The sequence below is a fragment of the Melospiza melodia genome, chromosome 8, assembly GCF_035770615.1.
Source record: "Melospiza melodia melodia isolate bMelMel2 chromosome 8, bMelMel2.pri, whole genome shotgun sequence".
NCBI lineage: Eukaryota > Metazoa > Chordata > Aves > Passeriformes > Passerellidae > Melospiza > Melospiza melodia.
This window is the reverse complement of record NC_086201.1, coordinates 18464722-18488928: the sequence shown is the minus strand read 5'-3', so window position 1 is coordinate 18488928 and position 24207 is coordinate 18464722. Positions and strand designations below refer to the sequence as shown.

The following is a 24207-nucleotide window of genomic DNA, read 5'->3' as shown; positions in this document are numbered from 1 at the left end:
AAACTACTGTTTTCTAAGTGTCTCAGCTTGCTAAATTTCATGTGATTTATGAGTCCTATTTTGGCAAGAGAGAAAATACTGAGTGAAAGAACAATATTTTTATCTCTATTATCTGGTGCCTCTGCAAGAGCCTTTATCTGCCATTCACAGCATATGAAGATTTATCTTTAAATCACAGTTCTACTTTTACGAAGATAAAAGATGTGTTTCTATAAAAGCAGGCCTTGTAGAGTTCTGCACTAATTGTGTCTGTTTATGATACAGTATGCCATATAATTTTATCCCTACCTGCCCACAGCTCATCCTGGACCTTTATAGCCAAATCAATCTCTCTTATGTTTCTGACAGTGAAAACAGATACATGATAGATATGCCTCTCAAGCCCTTGGGAATGGAAGACCCTTTCAGTCCCTTTTCACAAAAACTTACTAAATCAGCCAGGTCTGGTGATAGAATTGTAAGAAATGGAGAGAAAACAGCTGAGCATATTCAGTCAAGTTTCTGTACTATTTGAAAAGAAGAATCTTTTTTATTTGCACACTAAATATGTATGGTCCAAACACATCCCCTATGGGATTCTCCTCTTTCTGCTGAAGTCCACACATTCTCTCTATGCACGTGCTTTAATCTTCTGCAGGACAAAAATAGAAACAGCCCTGTCAGTCTAAGACAAGGCAAAAATTTCTCAACTGCTTCAGTTCTCTGTTTTTTCTTCCTGCAGTAAGAGGAAAATAGACGTTCCTGACAGAAAATCAACATCTATTTCAAACTTTCACCCGTCATTTTCCTTTAAAATATCTATTTTCTAAATTTTATTATCTAGCTCTATGTGAATTCTGGAAATACTTATGTCTTGTTTCACTTGTATTTTGAAACTACTTGCAGCTGATGCTCCTGCAAGTCTCAGAATTTGAGAAATTTTGTAGCAGGAGTAAACATCCCTAGGAGGATGCACAGGAATGCTCAATGTATTTATCTCTGTAATGTTTAACATTTCAGCTTCTTCTTTACCCCTCTCTGAATTCCATCTTGTTAAGCCAAGAAGTCCATCAGCACACCCTCTCCAAAGTGACAGTGGGACAGCTGCTGCACAATCGCTAGAGATGTTATGTTTCTCCCTGGTGAAGCATCCATCTGAAATGTCATGGATCTAATGAAAAACACCAGAATAAAGGAAAAGGCTTATTTGCAAAAAGGGTTAGGGCAAGTGTAGAGGATTACCAGATGCCACTGTTTTTCTCAGAGCTCTATTGAGATCTCTGCATAAACTATCGCTGATTTGTTGACAGAAACTATCTAAAAGTTTGGCTTCTAAACTTTCAAATAGGGAACACAAATGGTTGCTCACAGCACTGGTCACTGTTTATTTGGAAAAGCTGTATAGGAATTTTAGGAATATTTGTATTATAAGCTTGGGTCATTAATGAAGTCAACCATCATTTGCCTTATATGCAAATATTGCATCTCTCTTGCATTTTTTCTTTTTTCCCCTATTCTTTATACCAAGATTGATCTAGATCACTGTATTTTTCATGCAGTGAATGTTTAAATGTCATCTAGTGTTTTACGTTCCATCCTTGGGACTGCTTTTTCTAAGCAAAAGTTTTGTGCGTGCCATGTTTTGATGCAGTTTAATAGAGAATAAGACAGAAATAAATATATATTTTGAGGTGGTTTGAGAGCCCTAATTTGTGCCTGAGGTAGGCTTGAGATGAAAATTTAAAATTAAAAAAAAAAACATTTAAGAGAAGAAAACCCAAATAGGTATAATAGTTTTATGTTTTTGTGAGTGTGCTTCTATGCAAAACCTACCATGAAAGAGGACATATCTGTACTCAATGCTGATCTGAAATTGAAAGGAAAACGAAAATATTGATAACTGCTGTTTGACAGTAGGACAGCCCATTACAGCAGGTTTACACACTTTATAGTATTTTTGATTTACACTGTATAACAGGTAGCCTGAAAGCCAGCAGCTGTACCCTTGCAACATAATTATTTTATTGTAAAAGAATAGAATAATGTTCTCCTATACTTATGATTTCATTATACTGAAATGCTGCTGACTGTGTTGGCCAATAATGCTGGTCTTTAGAACTGTGAGATTTAGCATCCTAAAGGGTTGCAATGGTCTTTTTTTCTTTTTTTTTTTTTTAAATCCAAAATTGATTAAAAGTGAACAGGAAGTTCACTCATGTTTTGTGTTCTGCCTCTGTGTGAGTGCAAATCTGTGTGTTCCCAGTCCAACAGTGCCTGCTCATGCTCAGGCTGCCATCACAGAGGATCAGCAATGCTCACTGCATTGTCTGTGGAGAACAGAGCAGCTGGAATCCCCTAAGATGCTGACCTGCGGGCATGAATCAAAGCCTGGCCCACTTGGTTTCACACTTGCAGGGCTGGCTCTTTTCCTCTGAACCTAGGCTGCTACATTAAAGAGGAGGGAGAGAATAGGTGGAACTGAAGTGGGTAAAATTTCACTTTCCTCCCGCTGTGATAGTGATATAACATTGTTTATTGCCCCTCTATGCCCTGCCTCTTGCCAGAAGGATCTGAATGATGTCTGTCAGCAAAGATGCCTCCTTTTCTCCTGGCATTCGATATCAGTCCCTGATCTCATCAAATCACTAACTCCTGGGTTTCCCAGATAAATCTTGGGCTGCAAAAAACCCAAAAAGATTGTGTGTAATTGCTTCAATAATTACGCCAGCGAAGCTGAATGCAGTAGTGATTTTGGATATTTTCATAGTTGTGAAATATTTTTAAGTGAAAAGTTCTAGCCAAGCAAAAAAGGACTTGCAGAAAACATTGTTTCAAAAGATAACCACAAACCCAAGAAATGCAAACTTCTCATATGCCATAAGTGTCCTATTCTAGCTGCCGAAGGAGCTTTTCCAGAGACCCTGAGGACCCAGCTCAGTGTTGTATCTGCTCCTGTCTTTCAGAAGGTGGAAATGCAGTGGGGTAGCAGAAAGTGCACTAAATCTAGCCTTCCAGAAACTACATTTAAAGCTAACTAGGAGGAAGGAGAGGAGAAATAAGGTTTTGGGAACTCCTTATCCCAAGAGGTACTCAGAGACCTTATCTTTATTCAGTGTTGACTCTTCTCTCTTAGCTACATCTTCTCAAAACACTCCTCCTCCTCCTTTGCCCTGCTAAGAATTCAGTTTCTGGCTTTATTTCAATATGGCAGAAGATGGATTGAGTTTTAGGTTACGGATGCAAAAGCAGAAAATCAGGGACTTCCTTTCAGAGAACTCTGAATTTATATTCACACTCCAACACTTTGAGTGTGAGTCAGTTTTGTGCCTTTATAAAAATGAATAAAACATAACGCCTGAAATCTATACATAATCCTTCATATAAAAGGATATTCATGTTACAATTTATTTAGAATTTATCTAGCTTTTCTTAGTGTATGTCTACTTTGTCCTGACAGCTTTGGGTACAATTCTTCATGTTCATCCACACTGCCTACACATTGGCTTACATCTGGGTTGAGTGGAGTGAGATTTAGCAGGCATAGCAGGGAGCTTACATAGGACATATCAGCTCTCACCTGTACTTTTTAATGAAAATTCTCCTTCAGAAATAAAGTACAGTTCTAATTCATATTTAAGACTAGAAGTTAGAGGACCAACAAAGTCATTCTGAAAGCCCAAGTCAGAAAGATGCTTTCAGTGAAAAATTAAAACTGAGGTAGGGAATTTATGTCTTGTTGGTTCAGCTTATGCAGGGCAGCAGAAAGTAGAACAGCTAAAATAGCAGCAGCTTCCAACTGAAACTGGAACTGTGCCAGCGTGCTGTTATTTTCCATAAGGCATGTTAGAAAATAGATGTATGTTTAATATGCTTGTGTTCAAAGATTTTTTAAAAAATGTAGGTTGACTAAATGAAGGTACAGTAGTCTTAAATACAGAGTTAGTAGGAAGTGTCATTTTTAATGCATTTTGTCAACTACCTCATAACTACAAAAAAGAGCATGAGTTGGAGGCGTCTGAGATGTGAGTCCTGGGGGCTGGGGACGGACCTGGCAGAGGAAATTCACCTTCCCCCTTGGGGTGTGAGGCTTTAAAACACTGTGCCAAAATGTCATTCATCTGGTTGGTTGCTTCAGCAGTTGAAATGGAAGCTTCATGTAAGGTCAGGTCATCTGCAGGCTGGTACCTGTGAGCCCAGACTGGATGTGTAATTTGGAAATATTAGCTCAGGCTGTCCTCAGCTTCACGTGCAGTTTCTCCATTTCTGTGCAGAAGTGGGAAATCATATACATATCTGATACATTCCTACACATCTTGAGTTTGTACTCAAGACAGAGTAAAGTCTGCCTGGTAGTGTCCCTTACTCCTGGGGGTTGGTTTGTAGCAGAAGGTGTTCTGTGTAGAGCTGTGATGGGGGAACAGCTCAGGGAAGAAGCCACTGGGACTGGAGCAGCTTTTCCTCACAGTTTAATCCTTGCTTCTCCTCTGCATTCAGTAAAGCCCCATCTCCACATCTCTCTCCACTTCCTGTGTGCTTCTAGACATTTGTATCTGTACTTCACAGTCCATGCATTCTAAACTTTCCAAATCTCAGCAGACTGAAGCATTGTCCTCCTTGACCCTCCTTGGCATATTCCCTGTCTGCCAGCCTTCCTGGAAACAGTCATGCAGTTCACTGCTTTCAATCTTGAAGCAATACTCGATGTCATGGACACCAGATGAAGCCAACATACCCTTGCCCACACTTCCACTGGCATTCTCGCTTACACCTCATTTCATCAGCAACTTACAAAAATCAGGGAGGCTTTCTCATAGCTTATGTGCAAAATATACAATTCTGATAATGGAAAAAGCAAAAAATGAAAAAAGACATTTTAGAAATTTTCCTTTAATTTCATTTGAATTTAGGTTATTATTCTTGCATCGTCCCTTTTGCTGGATGCAGATTTCATCTGAGTTACTGAACCTTCCTTCCTTCTGCACTGATTTTCATTCTCTTCTGATTGATCTTGCAGTTGAAGAGCACCTTAGTGACAAAAAAGAGCCCGACAGCCCCCATTTTGTGTGCTGTAGTGTTAGTGCAGGTGCAGCCATCATATCCTGCAGAGGAGCACAGCAGTGTTTGCAGGGTTTGCTCTCATCTATTTCTCTCTGGCTCATGGATTTATTTGAGACATTTTGAGACAATCTTCTAAAATTCTCTGAAGTAAGGCTTGAATGCCTATAAGTTTCTCTAAATTTGATTAGCTCTATACATATTAAAAGTTAAATTTTAAAAGAATGTGTTTTCTGGGAAATTTTCACAGCTGGAAACCACAATTGTGCAAAAGGATCATTTGAGATTGTCTCTTGCTCTCCTCCAGTAAGGTATATTCAGATTTCCAGTACTCAGAGACCTACCTAAATATGGCTGTATATGTTACTGCTATTTCCCTCTCTCCTTAGCACAAAACCCCCAAAATTAAACAAGTGGATAGTCTAATAAATCAGTTTCCAGAAGGATTTCTAGTTAGTAAGACTAAATAAAGCCCACAAGTAGGGTGAAATGCACCACCACACCCTGCTTGTGCTATTTCAAACAGGGAGAGTTTTCTGGGGGAAAACATAAATAAAATTACTATTTCAGTTAATAATTTATGCATCTTTATTTACAAGAAACACATAGAAAGGAATATTACTTTATTGAGTTTATGTTGAAGAATCAACACAAAAACATTAATGAATTGAATTTATTGCATTCATCAGGTAAGTACTGGAAATAATTTTTATTTGAGAAATTATTCATGATTTTGTATTATCTATTCAAAAAGTTACAATTTTGGTGATTGTTTACTTGCAACAGTTTTTAAGTGAGAATCTACAGTGAATAAACTCTGATAAAATGTCTTTTCTTTCTCTTTTTCAGACCTTTATAGTATTGAATAAAGGGAAGGCAATCTTCCGATTCAGTGCCACCTCTGCCCTGTACATTTTAACACCCTTCAACCCTCTTAGGAAAATAGCTATTAAAATTTTGGTACATTCATATCCTTTTTTAGTGGTTGCTCAAAATGAAATGAAGAAAACAGATAATGATTTCATCATAAATAAAGGTTCAGGGTCCTTCTGGGGCCATCCTCAAGATCAGCTCTCCAGTCTGCTGCAGCAGCGTGCCTGAAGCCTGGCTCGTGCACGTTGGTTCTCACATTCCCAAACCCTCCCAGTTGCACCATAAGCCTCTGCCAAACTTAATACACTGCCAGAAAGCACAGGCAGCATTTCTGCAGGCAGTTTGCAAAGCATCTGTACATGCAGATGGTGGACAGACTGGGGATCCATGACTGATGGGATGGTGCACAAGGTAAAATTTTAGACTGACATGGGGGAGTGCTGCCTGATGGTCCTAACAGGATGATGGGAATTTCTAGTGGGTGATGTTTTGGTGCAGTTGGTTTTTTTGCAGAACCTCAGGACTGAGAAATGTAGTTATCAAGTGAAAATTTCAGTGTGACAGTAAGACTTTTAACATTGAACAAGTAGTGAAAGGCAGAAGCCTTATTAGGAGAGACTGCTGGCAGAATTTTCTAAGTCTTTGGAAGAAGTAAGAAACAAGGGTGATGGTTGCTGGCTCAGAACACCTTTTTCTCTGAGCTCCTGGGAAGATAAAGCAGTGTGAGAGAAGGGGAAGGTGTCAGGCTGGAGAGGAGCTAGGGAGCATTTGGGGACAGTAGCTAAGGGAGCTGACAGAGGCCTACAGACACAGTGGTGGTGATGGTGAGAAAACAGAGCCAAATTCTGTCAGATTGCAGCCTCCAATGGATGCTCATCCCTTCACATGACACTGGTTTGAAATACCTTCCAACATTGCACCTGGCTGAGTTGTGGGCAATGCTTTTCACTGCCATATTGGTTGTGAGTTTGGTCTTGGTTTTAAGTTTCTGCTAATTGTCTTTAAAGAGTATTCAGCTGGTCTTGATGACAGTAAGAACAAAAGAAATTCCAATAGCCAATATGTAATTTCAGTATTTTTCCGTCCATCTATGAACTGATCATGTAATTTAACTCTGTCATACTAAGAGGTTTTCTTTCAGTATATGGACTGATTTCTTCTTACAATTGCAGGAGCAATTTTTATCTTAGATATAGGCATAGGAATGGTTTTATTTAATCTAAAAGTTAGGAATAGATGTGCAGGTTCTCTAATTTTCTATTTTCTAAATATTATTCATTATAGTACAAACACTGCAAATATTAAAGCATTTTAACTAAGAACCATTAAATACATTCCTTTTTACAGATCAAATCTCAGCTGTTTATACAAGATTAGCTACCTACACAAAAAAAAATGAGGGGTGAAATTGATTATTATTTTTAATAATCCTCTGATTTTTATAGAGAAACTCTATTTGCTCCACATTTTGTGGCAGGTGTTTGGTATTTTGGCCTTTGTAACAGAAATATGCCTTTAACTTCCAGAGTGATTGAAGACAAGTGTTGAGCACAATGAAACCAGCACATTGGTTAGAAAACCTTCACCTGTCTGTCCTCCAAATTCTCTGAACCTCTGTACAGGGTGCTCTGATCACATGTGCCCAAACACATGAGCAGATGTTGCTGCCCTGCAGAGAAACAAAGAGTGTCTCCTTCCAGTGCTCCCAGATTTCCCTGCAATTATTCTCACTGCCACTGCTGAATGCAGAAACTGGTAACAGCATGAGTTTCTCTCTGCTGACTCATCTCATCTCCTGGTAGTCTGCTTTTTTTTTTTTCCCCTCTTCTCTTTTGCCTGCCTGACTAGACTCAAGGTAGAACATGGAGCTGAGGAGGCAGCACAAGAGGGATGGGAGATGGCCAGGCTTTGGCAATTAATGGGAAAGAATGAAAAGGTGAGAATAAGTAGAGTGTTGAGCAGCCAAAAAAAGGGAGGTGGCAGTGGTTGGAGCTGCAGAGTGTTAGAGATTTCTATTAGAAAGAATTGGGGAGGTGCTCTAGAGAAAATGTGTAAGTGCTCCTGTGCAAGGCTCTGGAAGCCTAAATTACAGTATTCCTCAGTGTGGCCTGACTGCCAGACAGTATCTGTGAAACCAGTTGGCAATATTTGGTTTTTTCCCAATTGTTTCATCTTCCATCAGTCCACACAGTCAATGAGAGACTTCAGCTGCTCCTGTAATTGATCAGCTTGAGGTTGTGTGGTGCCTCTGCATGGGAAAGGGCAGTACAGATCCATGAAGAAGTCATCATAGATCATTTTTTATTGTCTATGAGTATAGTTGAATTGTTATAGAATAAAAAATAGTAAGTTAAGGGAATATTGAGCTTGTAAATAAATCACTCGAAATGTGGGATAGGACTGGAGAGATGCACAGACAATGAATGTGTCAGTTACATTTGAGATTCCCATAAGAGAAATGGTCAGTCTGTGTTTCTAAGTATTTTAGCCCTTAAGGAGCATCTGCTCCCTTTCAGAGGGAACAGCACTTTGGTGACTTTTGGCTCCCAGATGAGGCAGGTTTTGTGAAGAGAGAGCAATGTGCAAGGACCTACCTGTGGCCCTTGTTGTGAGTGGTACCATGGCACTGAGCTGTAAGCACACAGCACACTGCACAGGGCTGAAGCCTCAGCTCTCCTAAGAGCACATTGCACTTCTCTCACTCTTTCATGAGATGACTGAAACTGCAGCCATGCATCTCCAACTTGGATTCAAAATGGATTCTCTGTAAAGAGCTTTCTTTAGTTTAAACTTTTCTTTGCCAGATATGGTGATGCAAGGAGTTTTAAGGAATAAATAATTTAGAGAGATGACTAGAGGAAAAATAAGTTAACCATTTGGTCTAAATGTGTAACAGCGCTTATTTTTTGCTGCCATCATGTGGCCATTTTGAGACAGCTTTTTGTCTAGTTTTGTTACTCCAGTATTTCCAAATATTTGAATTGAGGTTATTGCCACAAAAAAGGGAAAAACTACACTGTCTGAAAAGGCAGTGATCTGGTGGACAGAGAACATTGCATTGAATAGCATGAAGCCCAAGTGGATTATTCCACCTCCCTAGAATCAGACCCTCTGAGCTGTTAGTCTGGGTTTCATAGTCCCAGAGTACCTAAATGTTCCTTGCTGGAACATCAAATAAAAATTAATTCCATTCTAATCTTCACCAGTTTTCTGTGCTTTTCAAGCAATTCATGCAATGATTGAAGCATTTTCAAGTTATAGCATTATTACAAACAGATACACTGATTTTGCTGGATTTTGAGAGATCAAAAGTAATACTAGAAAACTATTCATGTTAATCTCTGAGCTCTCTGTGGATTTCTGTTTCACTGATTGAAGCATTAAACTGGTGTTAGGGAAACATGGAATGCACTCACTTCAGCAATTAAAAACTTTATTCTATGTTTTATTCTGTGTTTTAACAGACTGGCTTTGCTGGGTACTGACTCAGCCTAGTTTTGACTCTGGGTAAACAGAGGAAACTTTTTTCCCCTTGCATTTGCCAGCTCTTTAGTACCAAGCCTGTAGAAGTGAAAGACTAACACTTATTCAGTCATGCCAAGTACTAAAGGCAAACTGCATATTCCTGCAAGTTATTTTGGTTTTGGCAGTTGCTCAACTCATGTTACCTCCCAGGGTGTGAGGGCCATCTCCTTTCAGGACCAGCTGAAAGGAAAACATCAAGACACCACCAAAGCAACATCAGTGTCAACAAATCGAGACCAGTATTAAAGTCTAATGTACTAAAGTGAAAAATGCAAGGTTAAGCAAAGTGTATGTCAGTGTTTACCAAAGCCTGAAAGTTTTTTGTAAGTGGCAGTATTTACTCTACCTAAGCCATGACTGATGTGATATTGTGTGAATAGCTACTGTGTTTTCCTTAACTGTACCTACATTATTCAGCATGCTTATCATGTGCACTATTTTGACCAACTGCGTATTTATGACCATGAGTAACCCTCCAGACTGGACAAAGAATGTAGAGTAAGTTGCAAATTATTTTAATAAATATCTTTGTTTCTCTAGGAGTTACCATCCCAGCAACTGCAGAGCAAGATGTGCTAGCAGGAGCTGTCATGAGGCACTATGAGTATTTCCTCTCTGAACTATGCACAAATGTTGAATAATTATTTGAATCTCATTCTAGTAGAACAATTGGGTAGAAAAACCATGCAAACAGTTTACAGAGAGTATTCTACTGAGATTCCACTAGTTTTCTCCATGTTTTAGCACCTACCCATTGTTTTTACCCTTCCTTACACCATTGCATAAGTTGGAGAACCATGGGCACTTCAATGTTCACGTCAGTTAAGAGCAGCATACAAGCAAAGGTATTACTAAAGTGAGAATGAGAATTCAGTGCACGCTTGCATCCTTCCCTCTTTAGAGCCAATACCAGGTGTTTTACTTGTTGGTGACTCAGAATCCAGTAACTTATGCTCATGGTTTCTCACTTAACAGTTAATGACCTAGTAGTGCATACTTTTAAACTGAATGTCACCTATAAGTTTTATCCTGTTATTTATTTGATGGATTTATTTCTTTTTATTTATGTACAAGATCAGGACTGCTGTACTTCAACAGCATAACTAATGCATGAAAATACACAAGTCTCTCTGATTAATATAATGCATTTCAGAAGAAATTGCTTATTTACTGTATTTTTTTATCTGGCTGTGAAATAAAAAACTCATTTGATCATCACATTTCTGTCATAATACCAATGTAAAATATTGCTACTGATTTTGATTAAATTTTCTTATATTTTTCAGGTATACTTTCACTGGCATTTACACATTTGAGTCACTAATAAAAATCATTGCAAGGGGATTTTGCTTAGAAGATTTTACTTTTCTTCGCGATCCGTGGAACTGGCTTGATTTCACTGTCATTACCTTTGCGTAAGTTCTTGTTTTTTGCTTTTTCTTGGAAAGAGAAGGGCAAAAGGGCATGAAATTAGTATCAATACATACTAATTTTGTTAAATGGAAATATGGACTTACTTTTGTCTAAAACAATTTTCACTTTCAAAAATGCATATTTTGATGTTAACATAAATACTGCAGAAGCCATTAGCACAGCTAGTATTAGAGAGGCTAATTTCATGTCCTGCTTTTTTTTTTTTTCTGAGCAGAAAAGGAGCTTCCCTTTGACTTCATTCTCCAAACTTACCAATCTAGTCTAGATAAATTTTAGGCTTTCAAAGTAAAATCAGTGCGATTCACTTCAGAGACATTTAATTTAGCTGAAGGCTCTGAAAGTATATTAATGCAAGGCAAACTGCAGTGAAAGGTAAACCTCTGACTGTTGCTGTTTAAGTTTTTGCTAAAAACGCCAAAGCGGTCTTGATGAAAGACCCAAGTAAGTAGCATAAACTCTGCCTAAATTCTGAATAACTGTGATTTAATCCTACAGGTATGTAACAGAATTTGTAAACCTAGGCAATGTTTCAGCTCTTCGAACTTTCAGAGTATTGAGAGCTTTGAAAACTATTTCTGTAATTCCAGGTAAGAAGTAACTGGTGTAAGGTGTTAGGCCCCTTTTACCTCCCAACTGTTCCTTTTTATCCTGTCATTGTGTTTGTGTGTGAACTCCCCTATTACAGATATGTGACAGAGTTTGTGGACCTGGGCAATGTCTCAGCGTTGAGAACATTCAGAGTTCTCCGAGCTTTGAAAACAATATCAGTCATTCCAGGTGAGAGCGAGGTTAAACACTGAGGCTGACTTTAATTCAATGAAACAGAATTCATATTTTTTAAATATGTCTTATTTCTTTCTACAAAAAAAGCAGGAATCAGAAGATATCAGGATTCACTGAAATCTCTGATTCATTGCTTTTGAAAATGAGCACTTTCCTTTTGAAATCAGCCTTTGAGTTTAACAGATTCTTGCATGAGACATTGCAGTACACAGTGTGTGTGGTTTGCATCGTATGACGTCAAGCTTTCTTCTCCACATTCAATGAGTAGTAGTAACCCTAAAGTTTTCTTACCCATGTGTATCCTACCTACATGATGTTATGTGGTATTTTTTGTGAATATCTGTGTCTGAAAAATAAAAGTGTTTGAAATGTTGACTTACAAAGAAGATGAAGGAATAAGATAATAAAGAATAGCATGGGTGTTGCATGGGGGATTTATTATCTTAAAAAGCTACAATTTTCCAAACCATTTCCAGTTTTATAGCATTAAATTTGAATCCTATTTATTGTTGAACAGGCTTTTTACTACTGTCTTCTAAATCTAGTATGTTATAAAACTGATAGTAGTAAAGGTTTGGAGCAAGACGTATTGACAAATGAAAAGAAAGAAGATGTTTACGTGAGATCAGTGTACAGCATGAATAAAAAATAAATTGCTTGTTTTATCATTGAAACAAGTTGTTTTGAAATATATGCAACTCATTCCATTCACAGTTTCAAGTGGACATAAATTTCAGCTGTTTATTCATTTTCACAAGTGAAAAAGCTCTTCACAAAAATGTTGTTTCACAGACATTACAATCATGTATTTGGGCTTCTGCATGAAATCTATACTTTTCTGGGAGACATTTTAAATTTTGTGCTTTGAAAAAGTTTCCAACATCAGAATAAAAGCTCCTTTCCATTTGCAGGCCTGAAGACGATTGTAGGAGCCCTGATTCAGTCTGTGAAGAAGCTCTCGGATGTGATGATCCTGACTGTGTTTTGTCTGAGTGTATTTGCACTGATAGGGCTGCAGCTGTTCATGGGCAACCTGAGGAATAAATGCCTGCAGTGGCCTCCAGAAAATTTTACTTTGGAAACAAATATTACTTCCCAGCTAAACATCACCATAGGTGAAAATGGTACATTGCTTAATTCAACAGTGGCTCCGTTTGACTGGAAGGGGTACATTGAAGATGAAAGTAAGTATTGTCTGCAGAATTCTCACTGAAGTGGTTTGTGGCTGACCCAGTTCTTAGAAGGAAGGAGGGGAAGAAACAATACATTTTGTTAAGACAGAGTCAGAGGAATATTTTCTCTCTCATACGTCTGCTCTAAAGGCCTGCAGGGAAGAGGGAGCAAGGAATAGCTACTTGGAATAGCTACTTGGAATAGCTCTTTTTGTCAACTCCAGCTGCCAAATTCTCATCTCCCCTGAGACAGAAAAGTCTTAAAATTCAACGCTCACAGTTCATGTCGTGAGACAGGTTTGCAGAGACTGTAGATGTAAATTAAGAACTAAAGGGGAGAGATAGAAAAGGAAAAGATATTACAAATGAGACCAGCTGCAAAGAGAAGTCGTGGGGTCTCCAGGTGAGTCTCCTCACTTGGGTATCCTTTCCAGTGCAGCAGTGACCACAACACTTTTCCCTCAGCACCTCTGTGATTTTTATTATCATCTCCTCAAATTCCCTACAGCTTGCTCCTTCTTGCAGTGCTATTAGCACTAATTGGAGTGCCCTTTGATCAGAGTGGGTGCTGCACGGCTGCCTGGTTTTTAAACTTGTACATTCATATTATTAGGTCATTTAATATAAAGCCACAAGCAAAGAATAGAAAAAAGGAGGAGAAAAAGAGATGAATCTCACACCAGAGACAATTCCTTCCTGTGAGCACCTGCTGTGGCAGTAGTGTGTTTGCAAGTGTCATGTCAAGAGAATAAAAGTGACATGAAGAACAACATGAGGACACAGGAGAAATAGTGCTACAGAGGCTCTGGAAAACACTGCCACAGCAGCTTATTTGTAAGGCTGCAGGGAAACTGAAAGGTAGGATAGAGAAGTGCAATTGGAACAATATAGAGGCTGAGGCACCTAAGGCACTCCAGGGCAGCCAGGACTGACTAATTAAGGCTAAAAGTCTGCAGCCAAAAAGCTAAATAATATCCTGTTCACATAAATAAATTATTGACCAGGAAGACAGAATTACCCCTGTATTTAGCATTACTGCAGTTGCTACTGGAATACTATATAAAGTTCAATTTAGATAGAAAGTTGAAAAACATGGAGGAAGTTCAAAAAAGAGCAGAATGATTAAAGGGTTGGAAAACATGCTTTATACCAAGATAGACCAGGAGCTCAGCCTACTTAGCATATCAAAGAGAAGGTTTAAGGGGTGATTTGATCACAGTTAAAAAAATCCATGGGGAACAGAATTTTCATCGTAGACATATCTTTGATCTAGCAGGCAGAGATATAACAGGTTCAACAGCTGCAAGTCAAAGCTAGACAAATTTTGAATAGAAGTGAGACAGCTTCTAACTGTGATCACACAGCTAATCAATGACTATGATGGATTATAATTTGAATTTCTTAAACCAGTCTTTCTGTGAAACTCAATTTACTTGAACATGTGAATTCATGGAGATCCCATGCTATGGGGTATGACAGTCTAAGCAGTCTCTTAATGAAGGCCTAGACTTCGAGGCCAAACTTAATTTCCTGACTTTTTAATGAAGAATTTATAAACTTAAATTCTGATTTCATTTGATTTAAAGAAGACCTGAAGCCCCCTGAAAATAAAGCTCAATTGAATTTGTTCCAGGAAGTACTTTATTGAATGACTGCATCTGCCTTTGGTATATTTACAGAATTTCATATGTATTATGAAATTTATAATTAAATTACAAGTCTTATTATGAATTTAATAAGGTTGTCCTTGCTTACCAGCAGTTTCAAAGAGAAAAATTATCTTCTCACAACTTCCTGCTCTCTTTTTGCATGTGAGTGGGCAGACAGGATGCAAAATGCAGCTGCTTCACAGGGCAATAAGCTGTTCTTCACCTGCAGTTCAGAGCAGTGCAATGGCAGTATCTTTTGTAGGAATTGTGGAAGTTATGATGCCATTATTTGTGTATACTATGCAGAAAAAGGCATGTAAGCCCCAGTTTTACCAGTGAGCTCATTTTTGGAGACACCATTTAGAGGGTCTTTACATAAGCATTCCTGTCATTAATGAGTCAGGCACTTTCTTGCCCTGCCCCCCTTTTTCTTTTTCCAGGGTAAGAATTCTGATAAACTTAGCTCCAGATAAGCTGAGGTTTCTTTCCATAAGCAATATTTTGTTTCTGAGAAAAAGCATCTCACAATCTATTTCATGAAATAACACTTATTCTCTGTTTTTCTCATATTATACCCTATGCTTACTCAAACAGCTTTAATCTTGCTTAAGTTAGGTGCTCACCTACCAGGGAGCTTTTCCCATTTCCCAACCAATTAAACAGGAGCCAAACTTACACCCTTGGTGTAATGAGGGATTTTTCACTCCGCTTTGGTGTACATGCTTATACTGCTCAGCTTGTGTGTTATAAAAATTTTCCTATTGTGATAATATTTTGAGCACTTGCCCAAGTGTATCAGAGCACTCAGAGAAAGCCTGTGTGGCTCTGGTTTCTGCGGAGCTGGCAAGAGCAGCAGCCTTGCAGGGCACATCTTGTCTGAAGCACAGAACCTGGATGCAGAGCTGCTGTAGCAGTTCAGCTCAGCTGCTGCAGTGCTGATCAGGACTGGCTGCTCCATGTAAACCACGTCAAGGCAGGTTTGAATTCTTCCCAACAAGCTGCTACGTTCCAGCATGTTTTAATCATGATTAGCTGACATAAGGCAGAATAAAATTTGCTTCCTAAGGGTCAGCTGTGTCCAGCATCCTGTCAGCTTTCTGTTTACAGCTCTGCAATGCACACCAGCCCAGAGCGACAGCAGCCACACACAGGGCTGTGCAACTGGCACAGCACAGGGGATTGTTCCCTGTGAGATGTGGATACATCATTAGACACTGAAAATGAGTTCTTTGCAAAGTGTTAGAACAAGGTTTACTTACAGCTTAAAGACTCCTTTTTCCAAATGGTGGATTTTGCTCACAGGAAGGAGTGATGAGGCTGGCCCAGGTACTGTTTCCCTTCTGCAGCAAATCAATATGTGCTGAGCCAGCAGCTTGTGACACCTCCTCAGACTCAGAATTCCTTAGTGCCTGTAGTAGCCTGGCCTGGGCAGCACAGGCAGAATCAAGCTGAAACTCAGCTGCACTCATTTTCAAAGGATATCATTTTAAGGGAATCTAACAGGACAGTTAAATGGAAAAGAAATCCAACACGGGGTTTAAATGGTGTCAAGAAGCCAAAAAAGGTGCCACCTTGATCCTGAGGCTGCTGTGATTCAGAAGTGTTGGAGCTAGGGAGGTGCTCAGAGGAGGATCACCACTGTCCCTGTCCTGTCCTTACAGACAACCTAAGGCAATATTTTGGATTCCATCAGAAATGGGACACATGGTCAGGCCCTGTATAAACAACATCCTTCTGCCTGTGTCCAAATGGGAGATTGTTATTACAGGAGAAGCTTGTCCTATGATAATTCTTCCAAAAATCAAGACTTTAGCAATCAAGACTAGGTATCAGCTTTGAAGGGGAAAAGAAAAACACTTCTCAATGATACAGTCAAGATGAATCTTAATAAGCACAAAGTTTTTCTGATTTCTTTGTTCTTCTAAGAAGAGATAGGTCAATGTCTTTGGTATTTAAACCATCTAAAATATCTTTTAACTATGGCGTTACTGTACAGATATTGGGATGATTGGTTACAGGGGGATTTGGTGGAACTTAACCAATTTATTTTACTAAGTTGTTCAATAATTTTGTCATGTACTCCTTAAATCTTACTTAAAAAGTTGTGGCTGCACCAGTAATTATGTCTGAGTTAAATTTAGGTGTCTGCCAGGGCCTTCATACAGACAGTGAGCCACAACTGCAGTGTGTGCACACCCATGGCCATCAGAGCCACTGGCAGCTGGGTGGGATTTTGCAGGGTTTACATGTTTGATAACTGTCACAAGTGCTCGTGAGCAACAAACTGAACCCACTGGAAATACTGATCAGGAAGTTTTGAAGAAATTCTGAAAACATATTTTTAGATAGATTGTAATTATTCTAATAAACAACTGTACATTATTTAGAAAAGGATTCTTTAGCTGAGTGATCAGACAGAAGGGAGAATCCACATCCAGAAGCATTTGACAGAATTTTTAGTAAATTTTGGCATTTTAACAGTGAGTGCTGTGAGTGGTAGTGCTTAGTGAAATTCATAATGCCATTTACTCTAAAACTGTTGTCCAGCTGAGAAAATAGCACTGCTTGTTTAAAATTGGGTCAGAAACCACCTTAAAACTTTTAGAGATAATGGCTATGGTTTGAATTTTATAATTTTTTAAATTCTTTTTGAACAGGTCATTTTTATTTTCTGGAAGGGCAAAATGATGCTCTGCTTTGTGGAAATAGCTCTGACGCTGGGTAAGAACGAATTTCATCATATTATTGCACTGTGTAGAAATTAGATCCACGTTCCCTAGATGTGCAGTTCGAGTGGGGCTTATTTTGAGTGACCACATCCTTTCACATAAGGAAGGCTTTTATACTGGGCTTAAGGTCTGTATTCTTGATCAGAGCTCAGTGAACTGCTCAGGTAAACTGAATGCTTGAATGATGAAGGAGTAATTTAGTATCAGTGTAGCTCCTGCCTGGTTGAAAAGTAAAGAAAGAACAATATCTGATGACAAAACCTGGCAAAACATATTATTTTGCAGTTCTGGCTGCACAAATGAGTATACTAACATCCAGGTGATAATATTAAAATATTATTAAATAGGTAATGTCCAGTTTGTCTTTGTAGGCAGTGCCCAGAAGGATATACCTGTGTGAAAGCTGGCAGAAACCCCAATTATGGCTACACAAGTTTTGACACCTTCAGCTGGGCTTTCTTGTCACTGTTTCGGCTAATGACTCAGGACTTCTGGGAGAACCTTTATCAATTGGTGAGAAATTTTTTTAATGAAAAATAGATCAAATATGTTTGTATCAGTGATGCAAAAGGACCAGAGTCTATTTGAATTTTAACAGTATGAAAAACAGAACTGTTAACATATACTTGCTTATAAATGTATTATTATTTCCAGACTCTTCGTGCTGCTGGGAAGACATACATGATATTTTTTGTTCTGGTGATTTTTCTGGGCTCTTTCTATCTGATAAACCTGATCCTGGCTGTGGTGGCCATGGCCTATGAAGAACAGAACCAGGCAACCTTGGAAGAAGCAGAGCAGAAGGAGGCAGAATTTCAGCAGATGCTGGAACAACTGAAGAAGCAACAAGAAGCAGCACAGGTATCATTTATGGTGTAGTAATGCAGGACTGTAAGGAAGTGAGTTTACTAGAGATAGTCAACTTCTGCTTTCCAAAACTGGAAATATAAAGCACCCTGTTGGTCTTTCCATGACTGAGTTAGCTCAGAGGTTTTCTATTCTGCACAAAAGAAGGATATTGTGAATGATTCGGCCATCAAGAAGGAATATTCAAAACTGGGTCTAGGATATTCACTATGTTTTTCTAGTCTAGGGCCATTAATGCAGTCTGGTAGATTTCTTCATTTAAAATTTACTCATGAAGGATGGGAGAAGTCTATGACCAACATATATCTTGAGTCAACTGGTTAATAATAATTAGAAGAAAAACCTAGGGAAAGGATACCCTACAGAAAGGGAACTGGGACTTTTGCAGTAGAAATTACATATAAGTAAATTAAAGAAAGGAAAACATTAGATCATGGTTTGCTCAATTCCTTCTGCATCATGGCAGGCAGCAGCAGTGGCAGCAGCAGCAGTAACAGCATCTGCAGAGTCCAGGGAGCCCAGTGCTGGAGGAGAAGCAGGAGGGCTCTCAGAAAGCTCCTCAGACGCATCAAAATTGAGCTCAAAGAGTGCAAAAGAGAGGAGAAATAGAAGGAAAAAAAGGAAGCAGAAAGAACAGTCTGGAGGAGAGGAAAAAGATGAAGATGAATTTCACAAGTCTGAATCAGAAGACAGCATAAGAAGGAAAGGTTTCCGATTGTCTATTGAAGGCAATAGACTGACATATGAAAAGAAGTATTCTTCTCCACATCAGGTATTGCCTATAGTTTTGGGTTTTTTTAGTAAAAACATGTATTTAAAGCATCATAGGCTGTTGCAAAACTCTTTTAGTCTTCCTAAAGTACAGTAATATGATTCTATTGCATAAACAAAGGAAATACTGATACTTTATATTACTGTTGCTAGGGCTTGAGAGGAAGTGCTCTAGCTGCTAGATTGCCTTGTAAAAAAACCCCTCAGAATTAAATGTAACCTCATATCTCTGTTTTTTTAATGGGATTATTTAAAATAATAATAAAATATTCCCTGATTATGTAGGGTTCCTTTTAGCATGGTTATATATTACCTGTTAAAATGCTACTGTATTTTTCTGTTATGATAGCCTCACATTTTTCTCGTTTCAATGATGTTTGAGTCAATGTTTGTTCACTATGGGCAAGATGCCTCATACATGAAACAGAGTGCATGTATTGACTTCCTTTTTTTCTCAGTGGGAATTATGCAACTAATGTATTTGGCAACTTCAACTGAAAAAGGCGTGTTCAGCACTGGTTTTGTCTTAAGTATCCCTGAACAGTGATACTTCTATCTGCAAAATATATGCCTAATGAAATACATGCAAAAATTTGACAGCAGCCTGTAGCTTTGGTACTGCTATTTAAGAAAAAAAGAAACCTAATAGTGTTAGGTGGAGGATTTCAGCTAACAATCACATATTTTATTTGCCTGCAGTCTTTGCTGAGCATTCGTGGCTCGCTGTTTTCCCCAAGGCGCAACAGCAGAACAAGTCTTTTCAGCTTCAGAGGTCGAGCAAAGGATGTAGGGTCAGAAAATGACTTTGCTGATGATGAGCACAGCACTTTTGAAGACAACGACAGCAGAAGAGATTCTCTCTTTGTGCTGCGCAGGCACGGAGAACGGCGCAACAGCAACATCAGCCAGGCCAGTAGGTCCTCCAGGATGCTGGCAGTGTTTCCAGTGAATGGGAAGATGCACAGCACCGTGGATTGCAATGGGGTGGTTTCCCTGGTTGGTGGACCATCTGTTCCTACATCGCCTGTTGGACAGCTTCTGCCAGAGGTGATAATAGATAAACCAGCTACTGATGACAATGTAAGAAAGTTTTAAATAGCTCAGGCATGGTGGCCTTTTCTTACTGCACCAGCCAGTGTTTTCTACAGAATGGAACCCTTGGCAATGCTTCCTGGTTGGTCAAGCTATGAATGCTCCTGCATCTTGTAAACTCTTAGTAATTAAAACAACTAAGATAGGTTTGCAAGCTAAGCATTAACTTACAAAAATTCACATAACTAACAAATGCAAGTCACAGTTTCCAAGTCATAGAATAATAACTTACACATTCATAAAAATGCTATGCTTCACTGTATTACTGTGCCATACTTTCCTTTAGCTGATCTAAAGGTCCATTTAGCTATCGTAGTTGATATACAATGGAAAATATTACACAAAAATGTTATATAACTGCAATCAATATGATACTGTATTACCACTATCAAAATTAGCATTATTCGTTAATTTTGATATCACTCTTCCTTATCAGCCTGGTTAAAAATGTAAGGAAGTTGTCAATTCCTTTCTACCATTTATTTCTCATTCCTATATATTTTCCATCCATTTTTGGTGGAGTACTGTAGAATAGACAACAAGTAGTTCATTGGAAGATCAAAGTTCAATACATATTTCTAAAAATGCAAATGGCTGTGTGAACATATTGGCAGCACATATTGCTGCCATTCTCTTACCATACAAAGGTAAGAGAAAATGTCTCCAAAAAATTTCTTGTTTAGTTCAAATTTGTCCACTCAGACTGCTAAAAAATACTAGCATGAGGAAGCATGAGGAAGTCAGACTTTTCTTACTTGCCACAGTTCGATTAGGAGAAAAGACTATTATGTTGCAAACCCCAGAATATCCTGTCAGCAGAAGCAAGGAAAAAAAATTACAGTTTGGGAAATTTTGTGCAATATTTTGAACTCAACCCTTTTCCACTTGTTTAAATTTGCTTAAATGTTTTAAGACTTTTCATATCTTAAAGAAAAAAATGCAAAAATTGAGTAAATAAACTCTCTGTCAATCTTGAACCGTAGGTACTTGTGACCTAATGGAATTCTAGAATTATTTACATGGAAGTAAAAAGTAATAAAAGTCCGACATGATAAAATATGAAGTGCACGGAGCACGTGTCCAAGCTAAGACATTACTAACAGGCTTATGTCGTGTTTGCTTATCTGGTTGTTTCTTCAACGTGGTCTCATCTACTGTCATTCTCTGTATAGGGCACCACGACAGAACCAGAAATGAGGAAGAGAATATCAGGTTCTTTTCACGTTTCTATGGACTTCCTGGAAGATCCAGCTTTAAGAGAAAGAGCCATGAGTATTGCGAGCATCCTCACAAACACTGTGGAAGGTGTGTGCTATGCATAGCTTAATATTTAATACTGTTTTTCCCATAGATTTCTAAAAGTTTGAGTTGCAACTCGAAAACAGATTTAAAATAGCTTAAGTACAGATAACATCCAACAAACTGACATATTTATTAGTAAAATCAAAGCTCTGTATTTACTAGGGTTATTACATAACTAAGCATTAAAGTTATTATATAAGGAAGCATTTTATCTCATTGTTGAGTCACCATCTAACTCATGTGCATGGTCATAACTGAATGGGTACTTATGCATAGTAATTAAAAATGTATTATTGGACACCAAACAAAACATTGAACGTTTTTCAAACATATGCAACTCTTGTTAAAATATATAAGCATTTTTGCAGTTATATTTGTTCAGTCATTCTGCAAAGCTACTCCAGGTGATCAAAATGGTTTTTTTTCCTTGAATTTGGAATAATCATTTTCACTTAAATGGTACAAACTTCAGAATAAAAATATTTACATACTTGAACAGTAGGTGGGAGAAACAAGCTGAAGTGTAATCAAGGAAAAATTAAATGCAAAATACAAACCAATGCATGAATTGATGCTGATGGGCATAGTGATTGTAATACAAAGAAGTTGTGCTTGACAGATAAACTTTGAACATAGCAAATATATTCAATAGGAATTTTTAAATTCCTTAAAAGCCCTGTGGAATGGGGGTTTAAAGGAGGTTGATCAGTACCACTGCAGACTGAAAACTTGACTGGTATGATTCATATTTGAATGAGGAATGTTAGAGAAATCACGTAGTTACAAATATAAACTTTCTTTTCCCCACAGAACTTGAAGAATCGAGACAGAAATGCCCACCATGTTGGTATAAATTTGCAAATATTTTCTTGATCTGGGACTGCAGTCCACATTGGTTAAAAGTTAAGCATATCGTCAACTTAGTGGTAATGGACCCATTTGTTGACCTGGCCATTACAATTTGCATTGTTTTAAATACACTCTTTATGGCTATGGAGCATTATCCAATGACCCAAGAATTCGAAAATGTACTTGCAGTTGGAAATCTGGTAAGTTTGTTGTGGTTTTACATTCATGATTTGGAACGAAATGTGCCTGCAATAAGTGAAAGAAAAGGTTTTAACACCTTTTGGATATTTACTGGCCATCAGATATAAGTATCAGAGCATTTTTGGAAATCTGACTGTCAACCCTGACTCATGTAGCTTAGGATACTGTAAAATCAATATACTGCTGTATTCTGCAAAATCAAATTAAAAATTTAAAAATTGGCTCCAATGCTACATTAAGTAAAGTCCATCTTAAGCAGAGTTTGATTTGTGTAGCTACTAAACCAGGAAATGCATTGTTTCCTGAAACAGACACTATGCAAATAAATGCAGTGTTAATTTCTCAATCAATACAATACAAATCTTTAAATTATGAATGTGTTTTTAATTGCTGTTTCCTCAGCAGAAACTTACAATAGATAAAATATCCCTCTAAAAGCATTTCTAGAATTTTCTTGTGCAAAACCCTTTTTATATGGATAAGTGGATTGTTTTCTTCCTATGTTTTATATAAAAAAATATCCCACAGTATTTTTTCCTCTCCTATTTTTTATTGTTTTTATCCTCTGATAATTAGTAAGATGTATTTTCCTCAGGTTGTCAGCTGTATTTTCTCCCTTTCTCTCTGCTTCAAAAAGATAAATTATTCAAGATTTCATGAGTTAACTTTTTGTAGCTCTCCTGCTTTTGAACTGACAGGTTTGATCACGTAAAGTAGGACTGTAGCTGCAGATACTTCTATCTCCTTCTTTAAGAATTGATTTCTTATAATTTGATTTTTAATAATCCTTGTTTTGTAATGAGGAACAAATAGATCATGTAAATAACTCTAGAATTTAAGGGAGAGAATTAATAGAAAATTGTACAGTTGATTTTCATATACTTAATATAAAGGAAATGTTGAACCTCTGTTTTCTAATAAAATGTAAAATCTTGTAGCATTTTATAAGTTTGTTTTCCAACCAAGAAAATTCCATATAAATCTTGGTGTACCTCTGACTGCAAAGGGAGTGTGCAAGAACCTGTCTATAAGCACCACATTCTTCCAGTTTTAGGCTCCCTTCTGCAATAGAGAGGATCTCAGAGCTTGCCTGCTCCAGTAGCTCCACTTTAAAGCTTCTTGTGCTGTTCTGATTGTTAGGAACCTGGCAGCATTTCAAACTGTATCATTCCTATGTCTTTCTCAGGGGTTCCAATCCTGCATCTTAAAAATTGGTAACCTCTTCCTCTGTGGTGTTGGTATCTAGAGGGTATTTAAAGACTGTAACAATCTATCTTGAGTGTTGGTGTTCCTAGGCAGAGCAAGTCAGACTTCTTTCCTGTCTCCTGATTATCCCACTTAGATTATTCTCTTTAGCTGTCCTATTTTCTTTTCAGCTTGCTGAAAAATGGGTTATCAAAACCAGAAAAAAAAAAAAAAATAAAACAAAAAAAAAAAAAACCTGTCAGAGCAGGGCTCAAGCAGTTTTTAACTTTAGTGACTTTAGTACATTCCTATCCTAGAAGAAATTCTCCCAAGACTTCTCTCAGAGCTACTCAGGGTTATACTTTGGTATGTCTTAAACATAATTCCTACATCATTCAGCATATAAACTCATGATGAGAAACCACTACCAGCAGCACTTTGTTTAAAATGCATTCTTAAATACTCTTTTATTCCTGACATTGAAGTGTCTGAGCCAACCAACTTTGCTGCTACTTCTGGGCACATCCAGGTGGAATTTACTCAGCTTCAGGAAATTGTTGTACCTCAGCACATCATAATGTATCTCAGTTGCTGTATCAACTGAGGTACATTATAATATACCATTTATTCATCTGGCATAAATAATCAGAGCTCTGTTGAACTGAACTATGGGCAGGTCATAGCAGGCAAGAAGCTGCCTCCCTTTAGTCTTAGATTTAGCCTAATTTATAATTTTTATAC

The 24207-nt window shown here is 38.0% G+C and overlaps 1 protein-coding gene across 6 annotated transcripts in view; it reads left to right on the top strand.

Annotated features, from left to right (window-relative positions):
• Window positions 1-24207, top strand: part of LOC134421301 (sodium channel protein type 1 subunit alpha) — an 88374-nt gene that overhangs the window by 26921 nt on the left and 37246 nt on the right. For 2 of the 6 annotated variants that reach the window (XM_063162042.1, XM_063162038.1), the window contains 12 exons: window positions 5884-6004; window positions 9843-9930; window positions 10719-10847; window positions 11552-11643; window positions 12561-12833; window positions 17128-17191; window positions 17571-17712; window positions 17854-18060; window positions 18533-18838; window positions 19537-19917; window positions 21102-21234; window positions 22042-22280. In XM_063162042.1, coding sequence (XP_063018112.1) covers window positions 5884-6004; window positions 9843-9930; window positions 10719-10847; window positions 11552-11643; window positions 12561-12833; window positions 17128-17191; window positions 17571-17712; window positions 17854-18060; window positions 18533-18838; window positions 19537-19917; window positions 21102-21234; window positions 22042-22280 — 2175 coding nt within the window. Of the gene's footprint in view, window positions 1-5883; window positions 6005-9842; window positions 9931-10718; window positions 10848-11361; window positions 11454-11551; window positions 11644-12560; window positions 12834-17127; window positions 17192-17570; window positions 17713-17853; window positions 18061-18532; window positions 18839-19536; window positions 19918-21101; window positions 21235-22041; window positions 22281-24207 lie in introns of all 6 variants that reach the window. The other 4 variants (XM_063162043.1, XM_063162039.1, XM_063162037.1 and 1 more) reach the window with 3 other exon arrangements.